The sequence below is a fragment of the Equus asinus genome, chromosome 1 (assembly GCF_041296235.1).
Source record: "Equus asinus isolate D_3611 breed Donkey chromosome 1, EquAss-T2T_v2, whole genome shotgun sequence".
NCBI lineage: Eukaryota > Metazoa > Chordata > Mammalia > Perissodactyla > Equidae > Equus > Equus asinus.
This window is the reverse complement of record NC_091790.1, coordinates 126,322,956-126,337,186: the sequence shown is the minus strand read 5'-3', so window position 1 is coordinate 126,337,186 and position 14,231 is coordinate 126,322,956. Positions and strand designations below refer to the sequence as shown.

General features: G+C 33.0%; 1 protein-coding gene across 20 annotated transcripts in view; it reads left to right on the top strand.

Annotated features, from left to right (window-relative positions):
* Positions 1 to 14,231, top strand: part of CACNA2D1 (calcium voltage-gated channel auxiliary subunit alpha2delta 1) — a 516,207-nt gene that overhangs the window by 484,967 nt on the left and 17,009 nt on the right. For 12 of the 20 annotated variants that reach the window (XM_044768108.2, XM_044768093.2, XM_044768096.2 and 9 more), the window contains 10 exons: positions 789 to 856; positions 1,278 to 1,316; positions 2,834 to 2,905; positions 3,829 to 3,981; positions 4,065 to 4,117; positions 5,749 to 5,804; positions 6,192 to 6,321; positions 8,996 to 9,105; positions 10,235 to 10,317; positions 12,340 to 12,428. In XM_044768108.2, the coding sequence (XP_044624043.1) occupies positions 789 to 856; positions 1,278 to 1,316; positions 2,834 to 2,905; positions 3,829 to 3,981; positions 4,065 to 4,117; positions 5,749 to 5,804; positions 6,192 to 6,321; positions 8,996 to 9,105; positions 10,235 to 10,317; positions 12,340 to 12,428 (853 nt within the window). Of the gene's footprint in view, positions 1 to 788; positions 857 to 1,277; positions 1,317 to 2,833; positions 2,906 to 3,828; positions 3,982 to 4,064; positions 4,118 to 5,748; positions 5,805 to 6,191; positions 6,322 to 8,995; positions 9,106 to 10,234; positions 10,318 to 11,124; positions 11,544 to 12,339; positions 12,429 to 14,231 lie in introns of those variants that run through there. The other 8 variants (XM_014855387.3, XM_014855384.3, XM_014855386.3 and 5 more) reach the window with 2 other exon arrangements.

The window sequence follows — 14,231 nt, the reverse complement described above, 5'->3', positions numbered from 1 at the left end:
TAAAGTAAAAAATTTTTTTCACTGTATGATTCAGTATTGTTTGAATTTTAAAAAAGCATATATTAGGCCAGATTGAGAAGATAGATAAATTGCCTTCCTGCACCTGAGGGCAGTTTTACCCCACAGTGATTCAACTATATAGATTTCTTCCATCACTTACTAATTCATTCATCCTTTTCTTCATTCACTCATTTGCTCATTTACTCACAGTTGTTCCTCTAAGTTACTCCTTCATTTACCCACTCTCCCAACCACTCATCGACCTACTCTTCAACAAACATTTCTTAAACTGCATGCATTGGTCGGGTTAGGGAAGCCTCCTAAAACATTCCACTGAATGACCTCATATCTATAAGGCTATTCCTGTCACTATCAATTTTTTTTGGCTTACTATCTATATTAGTTAATTGGCCAGATTGTGGGAAATGAATAAACTGTTTTGATTATAAATGAAGTTTGTTTAATAGTTTAAGAGCTATTAGCATTATTTCTTAATGAAAACCCCAAGATATATATCTCTGTAATATAATGTTTTTATATTCAACCCAAATTTAATGCTATTGTATAAAATATCTGAATTATCATGGAGCAAATATTATATTGTAGCTAAATAAAATTGCAGCCTTTTAAATTAATTCGAATCAACTTTTTAATGTCCTTTTTTAATCTCAAGAAACTTACGTTTGCCTACTCAGGAATTTTCAAATGTGAGAGGAAAAATAGATATGTAAAATCATAACTACACTTTTTAAATGTATGTGTCAATTTTTCTTTACATAATTTTTCAGTTGTTGGAATTAAAATTGATGTAAATTCCTGGATAGAGAATTTCACCAAAACATCAATCAGGGATCCGGTAAGATAATTTTTTTAACAAAAATTCATAGCTACACTTAAAAATCTTAAATGCAAATAATAAAAGTAAAGTCTTACACAGAGGCAAAATAAATTTTCAGTGCCACTACATTGAAGCATAATTATGAAATTCTATTTGTTAAAAATTTTCTGTTTAAATAGTAAATTGATAAACAATAAAAAGAAAAATATCTCAATATTATAATTTGAAATGCTAGTTTAGATATCTGTTAATTGATATTTTCTGACTTTAAAGATAAAGCAATTATCTTTTTTTATTATGGACTAGATTGTCATTTGCCCTTTTATCATCAAAAAATTAGTCTAAATTTTCTAATTGTTACATGGTAATAATTAATGACTATAATTAAAATCCAATGTTTTATAAAATGTGAGGTGATAACTGTGTTTTTGTTTTTCAGTGTGCTGGTCCAGTTTGTGACTGCAAAAGAAACAGTGATGTAAGAAAACTTTAAAATAAAATTAACTATAATTTTTTCTTGTATTACTCTTGCTAAGACTTCAGTGATTAAAAAAATACAGGAATTTTAATCAAAGGCTAAAAGAAATTATTCTAAGGCATTGGGGACTAATTCATAAATAAGAGTTTGAATTATATGCTTTTATTTACTAATCTTAAATGCTTTTATTTTTAAAAAAATTCATATATTATTGGAAGGTATAAAAAAGCCATATCAGTATGGACTGTATTCTCTTGAATCTTAATTGTGTTATGTTCTTTTGTACATACTTACCTTTAGCTCTGTTCCTACGTGGGAAGTTTCTAACCAAACCATCCTTATTGGTTATCAATGCAATCTTCCCTTGTCTTTTGTACTTTCTCTGAATTTGTTCACAATGTATTTATAGTGATGAGAAAATTTTGGGAACTAAACCTTGGAATTATATAATTCATTATAATGTTCCATTTACATAGATTGGATTTTACATTGTTTTCTATTTCTATTTCTGTTTGAGAAGTTGAAAAAGCAAATATGAATTTTTTGCTCAAAAGTTGAAGATGCTCTGAGAATAATAGTAGATAAATTATTCTAAGAATGAATCAGAAGGATGAATTCCACTATTTTCTTCTAATCTTTTTATGTGTTTGTGCATATTCCAAGGGAGGTAGGGAGTTCATATCATTTTATCACTTCTAGTTGTGCGAAATTATAGCCAATAATTTTAATTCTTTTTATAGCTTGTCTATTTTATGTAGACTATAAAGACTGTTTTTAGAGCAAAGGTTTTAGCAAGTTGCTTCTACATTAGGAAAATAGAATGCGTATGTCACCAACACTGAAAACAATGTTTTTAATCGTGATTTTATACAATAAATATTTTTAAAGTGATTCATGCATTTAAACATGATTTAAACTGCCTGGGAATTTATTCTTCATTTCAGGATGAATGATTTTTTTTCCTCAGTCACAGGCATTTTTTGTTTTGCTTTCTGCTTTTTGATTTCAATTTATCCAATCAAACATTTTTAGTGTAAAATAGTTATATATATCCTCACTCTGCTGTTTTTTCTTTTTTTTTTAGTCTGAAGCATAGCGACTAAAATGTATTTTTAAAAATATCTTTCCTGTCAAAATCTCAAGTATGTGTTTAAAATAATAAAATAAGTATACATTATTAAATATTTTGGTCTATCCAATTTCCTGGATCATTTAGTTGACCTTAGAGTGGCAAAAAATTATTTCTGATTTGTTCTTATGATTTGTTCAGAGTGAGCTGGTAGTTTTAACTAGATGGATGGTGGTGGAATATCCAGCCCTGAGGGTTTAATATGCATCAGTGCATGCCCTTCATTTATTTCATCAGAATCTCTAGATCATATATGTTCAAGAGAAGATAGTCATTTGAATTTCTTTCCTAATTTTATTGTTATAATCATCTACATATAATGGAATAATGATAATGCAGTCTCCTAACCTTCCTAAAAATGTGTTAACTGTCATTTTTATTTTTATAGGTAATGGATTGTGTGATTTTAGATGATGGTGGGTTTCTTTTGATGGCAAATCATGATGATTATACTAACCAGGTATGTACCTAAAGTGGGAGAGAAGCACTGTTACCAAAGTGTGTTTCCCTGATCAACGTTACGAAACTCCTTAAAACCATTATAGAAATTGATGAGTTGCTTTATTTCTGTCATAAAATAAATTTTAAAGTGCTAAATACCATATAAACCATTAAGAAATGCATCTTAAATCTAGTTTTTCTTGGTATTTGTTAGTTGAGTTTACTTTCTGGTACTAACAGTTACTATTAAACTATAGAGTTAAGAATTTTAACATGATGTGAACTTTTTATTTTTGAGCTCTCAGTGTCACATATTAATTAATTAGTAATGTCTGACTTAATACATGGCTGACTTGAAACTGATGAAATTTCTAGTCCCAAATTTGCAGATTGGCAGCACATAGGTTATTTGGCTCATACAGGGTTTTAAACAAATTAGAATTACTTGCCAACTAATTTCATTTCTGAATCTACATTTCTGGCTTCTCTTAAAAAGAAAAGGGAAAAAACCTCTCAACACTGACCTTTCTCCTAACTGACAGTGTTTATGGGCTGGAGTTCATTAGCCTAGACGTTCCCCCTTTCGATGGGACCAGGTGCAGGTCATCACAGGCCCTACAAGTTCCTTTTCTTTTTCTAGTCCCACCCATTTCTCTTATTTATGCTACTTTTCTCTTCTCAGGAGGCATTTGATTGTGACCTTAATGCTAAGTAAACCGTCCATTCCTTCCACAAATATCACACAGAGCCTCTGAGAAATGAGAACGCCTAATCTCATTTGAGTTCTTTTGGAGTGTCATATACAGGTTTATTCCTTGCTTTTGTTTTTAAGCTCCTGAGTGGTTTTAATTCAGTTTCTTTGTGTTATTTCTTTTCATCGTACTGATTCAGGTGTTAATATTTGGCTTACATTTGAAAGTTTATCATTTTTTTCTGTACCAGATTGGAAGATTTTTTGGAGAGATTGATCCAAGTTTGATGAGACACCTGGTTAATATATCAGTTTATGCTTTCAACAAATCTTATGATTATCAGTCAGTGTGTGAACCTGGAGCTACACCAAAACAAGGAGCAGGGCATCGCTCAGCATATGTGGTCAGTAATATCCAACTCATCCCTTTCTCTCAAAGGCATGCTCAGTGTAGACTAATGTAATGGCTTTTTATCATATTTTATAGCCATCAATAGCAGACATATTACAGATTGGCTGGTGGGCCACTGCTGCTGCCTGGTAAGTCAAAATTGTAGTTTTATTGGTAATGAGAGAAAGGTGTTGTGAAATAGTAAAGAATTTGGTGAAAATACAGATTTTGTGACATGTAAGTAATTATTCTTGGAGTTTCTTTTTTTCATTTCTCATAGCACATATTGGTAATATTTATAAATAGTTTTTCTTAAGTGGTCACTGTAAAACTGTTACAATTACTCAATTTTTCATATGAAAACAATTTTATGGTTATGCAAACTTCAGCCTCTTCAGAGGCTTCTTTTTTTCTATAGATCTCCTTAAACTCTTGTCATGTTTTTTTAATATTATACTCAATTCCTTAAATTTTAGGTGTGCTGATCTATAGAAAGTTACTGTTTGTTGGTTTCAATGTCCAAATTAGATGTCTTCATTGATCAAAATCATGGCATGTTGACTTATCTTTCTACCTCCTTGCTATTCATGCAAAGGCTGGCATAGTTTTAGAGGCATCATTTTGCTGAAAGGGGTCTAATTCTTTCTTTTTACTGATTCTACCCTGCCTACCTCCTTCATGCCCCCTCACCTATACCCTGCCACCTATGGAAATAAGACATTTAAACTGTTCATTGAGGCGCTGTGGATAGTCTGGAAGATCAAATTTGTCATTGTTTGGTTCTGGTCAGTCAAGTAACTAAATCTCCTGTTGTATCTGGGATGCATTCTCTCCCTCCCCCCCTCCCTCCCAGCCACCCTTTCTTTCCTCCTTTCTTCCTTTCTTTTGTATCATTATCCAACTGTATTGGCAATGCCTTATTCTATGTAGATTAATCTATAACATTTGATGTTGAGGTTTTCCTAGCTAAAATTAAATAATTATACCATTTTATTAAAGTAGCAAAGATTTTAGATTAAAACTCCTATTTTTCTGAAAAAATAGTGAAAATGGTGCTTTCTGAAGTGACAATGATATTTATATATTAATTTACATAGGTTTTCTAAATCTCACAGTAATCCCAAAATATTTGATTTCCTTTATGCCATTTTCTGGCCATAATCTCTCTCCTCCCCAACCACCACCTGCCTTTTTTTTTCCTAAACTCAGATCCAGATGATTTTATACTAATATTTGGCTTACTCACCATTTATTATAAAACCAAAACACGTCATATGCCCTATATATAATATGTATATTTTATTTCATGAATGTCACGTTATGTACTTACAAATATATTCTATATTGTAAAGTAAACAGTGTGCAAACTCATGGCACAAAGTCATCTTTTTTCCATCACAGAGTTTTAAAAACTAAAATAAGGAGAAAATCCTTAATGTGAAACCTATGCACTGAACTGTTGACTTTCTCTCTCTTAGAGTTACCACTTTTCCACAATGTCATTTCATATTACACCTCTTCAAACATATATGTGCCTCCTTCTCTTGGTCATGAACACATCCAACTTCATGACTTTTACAGAAAAATTTACGATGTTTTGTATAATTTAAGAAATACTTATATAAAATGCTCCTAAACTTTCTGTTAGCAAATTCTCAGTTTTTTTGAAAAAGAAATATGTGTTTATGTATATATGCAAAAATACTCAGGTTTTTATTATATAATTTATAAAGGAAAATATCTAGATTTTTATCAATAATTATTCATATTTAAAATCCAGGTCGATTCTACAGCAACTTCTCTTGAGTTTGACGTTCCCACGACTTCTTGAGGCAGGTAGGTAAATGCTCAGATATTGTCATAATGACCATTAAAATTTTCTTTTTGGTTGTGCTGAGTTCTACGAACTCAGAGAGGAAGTGTAGGAGACAGAGTTTGTCCACTTGACTCTTTTGTAGGTTGAAATCTTCTTTTCAAAACTTTCCTAACGCTTTAGAAACTTTCCCAGGCCACATTGGCCTCCATTTTTCAGTTGTATTTGAATTAATTTTTTCTATTGATATTTATTGGGTACCTGTTAGGGCTGCCTCTATATTATACAGCAGCAAACAAGCCAGTCGAGGCACCTGCCCTTAGACATTTATTTTGCTCCCTGAGAAATGAAGGCTCCAGGGGACTGACTGTAGTGTCCTCTCATAATGATGGCCCTTGTTTTCTCCACAGTTGAGATGGAAGAGGATGATTTTACGGCCTCTCTGTCAAAGCAGAGTTGCATTACTGAACAAACCCAGTATTTCTTCGATAATGATAGCAAATCATTCAGTGGTGTATTAGACTGTGGAAACTGTTCCAGGTAATTTGTTTCTATATTTCTAGACTAGTCTTATTTCACTAAAAATTGTATTCACTTTTATAATCATTACAGAAATAATGGAGATTCTTGTTCAAGACAGAGATATGAGTAACAGTTTTAAGTTGAAAACATCAGAAATCCTCAGTTTCTGTGTAGGTTTTTAAAATTTACAGTTTTTTAAATTAATGCTAACTTTGATAAGTTGTAGTCCCTTCAACTATAATAATAATTATATTATCACAATAATCACACCCACTTTTAGGGAGAACATAGGGAAATTTGATTATATTTTAATGTATTTTTTGTCTAAAAGAACCCAGACAAAAAACCTTCCTATATAAAGTTGATTAGAGTTAATTATACAAGTAATTCTAATTTTAAGCCAAATATTTCTTTTTACCTGTGGTCACTAAACAGGTTCTCCAAAAGATGTTCGGGGTGGGGAGGGTGTTGTTTTATTTCTAGTCTTCAATAAATTTAGAATTGTATGTATCTTTTATTTTAAACTGAAGGAACTAGGAGATCATTTCCTAAGGTCAGAGTTACTGTTAGTCATCAGTATTGATAAAACATCTTGAAAACTTTTTGGGAAGAGATGGAGAATTTAATTTGGTTGTAATGGGATAGGGGAGAAAGGCAAGGTGGCGATTATTGAAGTCTTGAAAGGAAAGTGATAATTCATGTCACAGGATCCCTGAGAATGGAGCAGAAAGTCACAATTTACAAGGCACAGAGTTGGGACACTTTGTTTTTAGTGACTGAGGCCAAGTTATTCTAGAAGAAACATTAATACAGAGAAGGGGAAATATGAGGAGGTGAGGTAATCTGAGCAGGTGACAGGGCTGGAATACTTCATTGCTACGGGATTCAGAAAAGAAGTTTATAACAATTAAAAAAAATACTTTCAGGAAGGGGTTAAGTTAAACTTGCATGAATTTTTAATAGATGTGGTCAGTATGTTTTTATGACTTATTTTAGCAAACCTCTGTGTCCTAGGAGGAGTTCGAGGATATGACAATGAGAGGAAAGGGGAGGAGTCATGGATGAACTCAGAAAAAACAGACCATCTTGTTTAGAGATTAGCATATCAGGCTGTCAACTTCAGGAAACAGAATTGTTTAATGGATACATGAAAAAGAGTTTCAGAGTCCTTGGGCCTTTCATTACCTGACATCCAGTAATAGCAAAGTTAAAGTAGAATGTAAAGATCAATGTAATCAAGATATTAAGTTGAATCATGGCTTCTTTTGATTTGCTTTATGCTGTGTCCCAAGTTCAGTGAGGAAGAAAGAAAAAAAATCCCCCTTCTTTGAAAGTGTATAATCACAAAGAAGTTACTCTTTACTGACAGATTTACATTTTTATCTTGGTTGCTAAAGAAGGCAGAGCAGCATAAGATGTGGAAAAAACACTGCATGGAATTTAAAGCCCTTGATTCTGTCTATATCTGTGTTGTCCAACTCAGTAGTTAGCAGCCACAGGTGCTATTTCAATTATCAACTACAATTAATTAACATTAAAATTTTGTACCTCAATCACACTAATCACATTTCAGTGCTCAGTAACCACAGGTGGCAATTGTTTACCATATTTGACAAAGCAGAAATCATTTCCCTCTTCACAGAAAGTTTGATGAATAGCACTTTAATTTTGCCATTAGTTTGGGCAAGATGCTTAGCCTTTTTTTTTTTTTTTTTTTTGGGGGGGGGGAAGATTAGCCCAGAGCTAACATCTGCTGCCAATCTTCCTCTTTTTGCCGAGGAAGACTGGCCCTGAACTCACATCCATGCCCATCTTCTTCTACTTTATATGTGGGACACCTTCCACAGCATGGCTTGCTGAGCAGTGCCATGTCTGCACCCAGGATCCGAACCTGTGAACCCCGGGCCGCCAAAGCGGAAGGTGCGAACTTAATCACTGTGCCACCCGGCCAGCCCCTGCTTAGCCATTTTCATGGTCCTAGTTTTCTTATCTATAAAGTAAGGCAACTTTGGCATACTTTCAGTGATAAATACCACAATTCCTTTTTTTGTTTTAAAGATTGGCACCTGAACTAATATCTGTTGCCAATCTCCTCTTGCTTTTTTTCTTTATTATTATTAATATTATTTTTTCTTCTTCTCCCCAAAACCCCCCAGTGCATAGTTGTATATTCCAGTTGTAGATCGTTTTGGTTGTGCTATGTAGGACGCCGCCTCAGCATGGCCTGATGTGCAGTGTCATGTCAGCGCCCAGGATCCAAACCAGTGAAACCCTGGACCGCTGAAGCGGAGCATGTGAACTTAACCACTCGGCCACAGGGCCAGCCCCCACAATTTCTTAAACATGTAAAATAAAACATTTTTTCTATGAGTTTCAACAACTAAATAGTACTTGCTTTGCATTGAGGACTAACACTTGAAAAACAAAAGTCACACTTAAAACACCTGTTGCAATTTTTTTGTATTCATTTGAGAGAGGTAATATGTGCATGCTGATAAATGGTAAAACATGATAATCTTCCTCTTCTGAAATCATTCTCCTTCTATTTTACTGTTTGCATTGGTGATTCTTTGTGTTTCAAGAGGTCATATTCTGTCTTTCAGTTAAATATGTGAGAATATTTGAAGTACTTTTATTCTTTTCCCAAAAGATAATGTTCATTTTCTGTGATTTTTAAATATTTATTTTGCAGAATCTTTCATGTAGAAAAACTTATGAACACCAACTTAATATTCATAATGGTTGAGAGCAAAGGGACTTGCCCCTGTGACACACGACTGCTCATCCAAGCAGAGCAGACTTGTATCCTTTGATGTCGGCGATGTTCAGAACAGAAAGCCATCTTAAAGTAATGCATTTTTAACCTTGTCACATTGTTTATGCTTTAAAGAAAAAAATATTATAGAGTGCTACAATCACCTCACAGAGGCAGAAAGGACCCCTCACGCAAAATTTGGCTTGGATGTCAAGACAAATGATGCTACACATGCACCGAGAGTGTGAAAAGCTTCCTACTTGCATAATGAGGCTTTGTGGAAAGAGCAGTGCAGGTTCCCAAGTAGATCTGAAGATGGCTTGAGAGAGCAGGGAGGAACAGCTGGCTTGGGGATTGATATGTGGGTGAGGAGTAGTGCTGAGTTTTTGTCTATGCCAGCTGGGACTTATGGGCTTGAACTTCCAGGTCGTGCCAAAGGAAGGAGCACTCGGTTTTCCCTATCAGGTTGCCCAGATGTGGGGCAGAAGGGAAAGGGAGTAATGTAGCTTGAAAGCTGTCAACAGTCAGTCATCAGAAATGGAGCTGGATATGATATACACCTACAATGAATACCATTCAGCCTTAAAGAAAAGAAGGAAATCCTGTCATATGCTACAACTGCAATGGCAGTAACACTAAAACTACTTCTGATAGTAAAATGCTAAATGACAGTGCAATGGTTATTAAAACATTGTAGGCAGAGGTTCTGTAAAATGGCTGTAATTTTTGCCATTAAAAATAGTCCTCACCTATGTTTGGAATTGATGTTTATTATTAGAAATTAGTTTATATTTCTGTCTTGCTAAATAGGAGGCACCTTGGTCCTCTCTTATGCTATGTTTTACATGTAGGCCCCTATCTTATACTCTGCATCATTTGTGCATTTCATCCACTAATATTCTACAAATATTTACTGAGTAGTTCTTGTGTGCCAGGGACCATGCTATGTGCAGTAAAAATAAAAAAGAATTGATTTCTTCATACAGCCCCTCGTCTGACAGGAGAAAATTTGTGGCAATTTAGTTTCTTAAATTCCTAAGTGCTTGAACTGGTTGTGTTGGACTAGCGTAATGACATAGGTATCTCTTGCTGGCTTTGGGAAATAAATATATTGCATTGTATTTTTTTAATATTGTGAGAAAAACTAACTTGATATTCCTTAACAAGTTTCTTTAGCTGATGGTCCAGACCCCTGTGATATGGTTAAGCAACCCAGATATCGAAAAGGGCCTGATGTCTGCTTTGATAACAATGTCCTGGTAAGACCGAATGTTTACTTTATTAAAATACCATAGTTCAATGGTCATTGACCACAAGAATTTAAAGAGACAAATTGCAATTTTAGCTCAAACATAATGTCTTAAACCATAGTACTTGCTGGTAGATAGATTTTTCATTTCAATATTTTTTATGGTTAGCATAAGCTTAACAATCGCTTCTCCTATCTGTCCTTCCCACAGAAATTGTACTTTCAAACACAATTCTGATCAATTTACTAACAATCTAAGGTCACAAATCCAATGATTTTAAAGACTTTATATTAACATAACTAACAGTAAATGTTATTTATGCTATATGAGTTGCCTACTTTCATTATAATCCAATCTTGAAGATATAAAAGTTATTTTTGTTATATTTTTACTAGTTTGTGTTTAGTCCTTATTCAGTGTATTTAAAAGCCTGTTAAACAGCTATTGTCCTATTGTTTCCTAATTCTTCTTTTTTTTTTACATGGTTTCTGATTCGTTTACACATTAGATTTGTATTATTTCTCTTAATGGTATTAATTTATTTTTATTTTGTTTGAAATTAGACAAGGTCTATTACATAGGGTTAAGTTGATAACATTTTACGAAGTGTATTTAATGTATATTATCTAAAGATGACCACTGCTTTTCCTATAGGTCAGCTGTCTTCTTTTAATAAATACTATGCTGACTTACTGTATATTTAATCAGATTTATGCATTTAAAATTATTTTAATTTAGAAACTTTAATTTATTCTCAAACATAAATGCCATATAAAAATTTCTGCCTTTTTTTTTTTTTTTTTTTTGCTGTGGAAGATTCACCCTGAGCTAACATCCACTGCCAATGTTCCTCTTTTTGTATGTGAGCTGCTGCCACAGCATGGCCACTGACAAGACAGTAGTGTAGTTCCACGCCCAGCAACCAAACCTGGGCCACCTAAGCAGAGCATGCGGAACACTAAGTGGTTAACACTAGGCTGCCAGGGCTGGCTCCTTACTTTTTAAAACAAAGTTTAAATATAATATTCCCCAATTCTGATTCTTCAAGGTCTGCCTTTGCATTAAGTGGCTTGCACAAACCAATGAGCATGCAAACATGGAGCATTATCATCTTATGAAATGCTTATTCTAAAAACATGTCAGATCATGTATTGATTAGTGTGCACTTATAGAGGTTTTTATTATTTATTTAGAATAGATTTACCTACTATGTACACGACCCACATTTGTCACAGAAAAAATAAAGCATTTCCACAGATACATATTATGCAATTAGGTAATATAAATTAGGAGTGGAGCAAAGAAGAAATAAAATCAGTGATGGGAAATAGGACTAAAAAAGCAAGATGTTTTAGTCAGTAAATTCTAGTTATCTCTGTGAGGACTATTGATCATTCTTCTTTGATTGGGAAAGTGATTCAAAGTTGCAGCTACGTTGTCTTTTTTTTTTTTCCATTTTACCCAATTAGACTTAAATAAAATCCAGATATGAGGACTTCTGTTGTTCTACCATACCTTCAGGAGTTTTGCCTGTGTAAAATCATTCCCTAAAGAATGTTGTATGTTGGCCCAAAGGTAGTGTCACTTATTAGGGAAACTCACGCATCAACTATTTATCACCAAAGACAGATTAAATTCACTCAGATGAATTTTAAAGATCATGTAGAAACCCTATTCCCTAAAATAATAGTCTGCTAGAGTCACTCTAGGAGATGCTATCTTTTGACCAAGGCTTAAAAAGACTTGACTAAGACAAAAATTTCCAACAATTCCTATAAATTATACAGTAGATTGTGTGTGAAAGTACAACTCTTGCTCAGTAGCTTACTGTGCTAATAATGTCTGGTGTTTCTTCAGCAGTGGAATATTTTAGTAATGCTTGTTTGCAACGGTCACTGTGAATCTGCTCTGGATGGAGGCTCACATAAACTGCTAACTGCAAGCAAATTGCATGAAATCTCATCTTGTATGTCTTCTTTTTTGTGTTTTCTTTCCTTTTCCTGTACTTGCTACTTTGCCCGTTATTAATAGGATCAACTTATATGCACAACGAGTCGTGCCTGTACCATGATGTCAGCTCCTATCTTCATTTTACTGCAAGTTTTCATATGGTGTGGATGGTCAGTCACTTTCTCTAATTTTTCTTTGTTTTTGTTTTTGGCTTGAAATTTAAAAAAATAATCCGTATCCTTAAATCCACTATAATAAATGTCATGAAACCAGGTTATTAAAATCCTACTACTAATGTTGTTTTGTAAAGAGCTGATTTCAAAGGTTGCATAAGTTTCTTATCCTCAACAGAGCATATGTTTCCTATTTATTTAAAAATCAGTATTTTCTCGATAGGTTTTGCATAAAGATTAAGTTAATGTGGGAAAAAACATTATACATGCTTCATGATGTCTTACTTTTACCAAAGACAAATACCCTAAGGACAATTATTACAGCTGGTCTTCTCAATTTATTTTCAAAAAATGCTACCATAAAATCAATGAACCATTTCATTTTATCATGCATTATTTAAGAAATTCTGTCAATCATTCTAATTTTTCTTTTCTTTTTTAAGAAATATGGTTTAAACTTTTTAGATTTTTTTACTCCAAAAATATTGATATTCTTACTGAAATATTTTATTAGGAGTGCTTCCAGTTTCTAAGTTTATTTGGTTTAATATTGCTTACATTCTCTAGGCCAAAATTATCATTATTTATTAGCCTTTTGACAAGTTTCTGGATTTTATAGTCAATACTACTAAACAGATATTTTAGAGCCTGAGTTTGTGTTCAGGTTTCATTTACAGTTTTGCAATTTTTTTTCTGATGCTTTGGAGTTACCATGATTGTTGTTACTAGAGCAACTTTTGCTGTGTTCTTTCTTCACTGCTGTCCAGGTATTCATTGATTAGGAAACCACTAGGTGGAGATGTGGTCATTACTATGAATGGAATGAGATCATCAGAGGGGGGAAAACATGGCACAGCACAGGGAATCTCAGAAAATAAAATTTGTTTTAGGATAATAAAATAATGGTATTCATAGCAAAAGATTCCAAGTAAAGGAAACCTAGCTTATTTTAATAATTAAAATAGAAGATCAAAAATAAATAACCCCTCTCCATGGACATATTTTTTAAATTGATATATAGGCAGCTATTTGAAATATAATTTTATTGATCCCTTAAAGAATTGATACCTTAAAGAAAATTATATAGGTAATCACACCATTTACATATGAAAAGTGTAGTAATATATTTTTTATACTTGGCTCTATTTGTGATGATACTAGAAATGAGCAAACCAGCACATAAAGGTAAAAAAAATTACGTTATATTTTATAGGTGAGGAATAGTGTAAAAATCCACTATATGTTCACCTTTGATTCAAAAGCTTAATTCTATCAATCACAGAATTTTTAGATAAGATTTATAGGCTATCAATCAGACCCCAAAATGGGAAGAAGTGCTTTTAAATGTCAACTTCCTTTTGAATAGGTCAGCTCCCTTTTTACCTTAGCCTTAAAAATCTATAGGTAACAATGAATTTTAAAATAAGTTTTCATCTAAGGCCCCCCCAAAAAAATAGAATTTTTAATTTTCCTGTGATGATATCTTTCCCACCATAACTGTAAATTTACCAAGAAATTATCTTTGAAAGATGAAAAGAGCATCTCTGAGATTCCTTGATATTCCTGTGTCCTTGGGGAATATATAATGGGTAGTCTTGAAGATGATGTAGATGACATATATGTTACATTAACAAGACTAGGGTTGGGTATTTAAAAACAGCTGGCAGTATGGAACAGTAAATCCAGTCTATGCTATTTGATTGTTGATATGATAGCAAAGGAAGTATCATTTTCTCTGAAACAAAAGAAAGTTGAAAAAGTAACAAAAAATATTACAAAAAATACTGAGAGTTTAGTTGA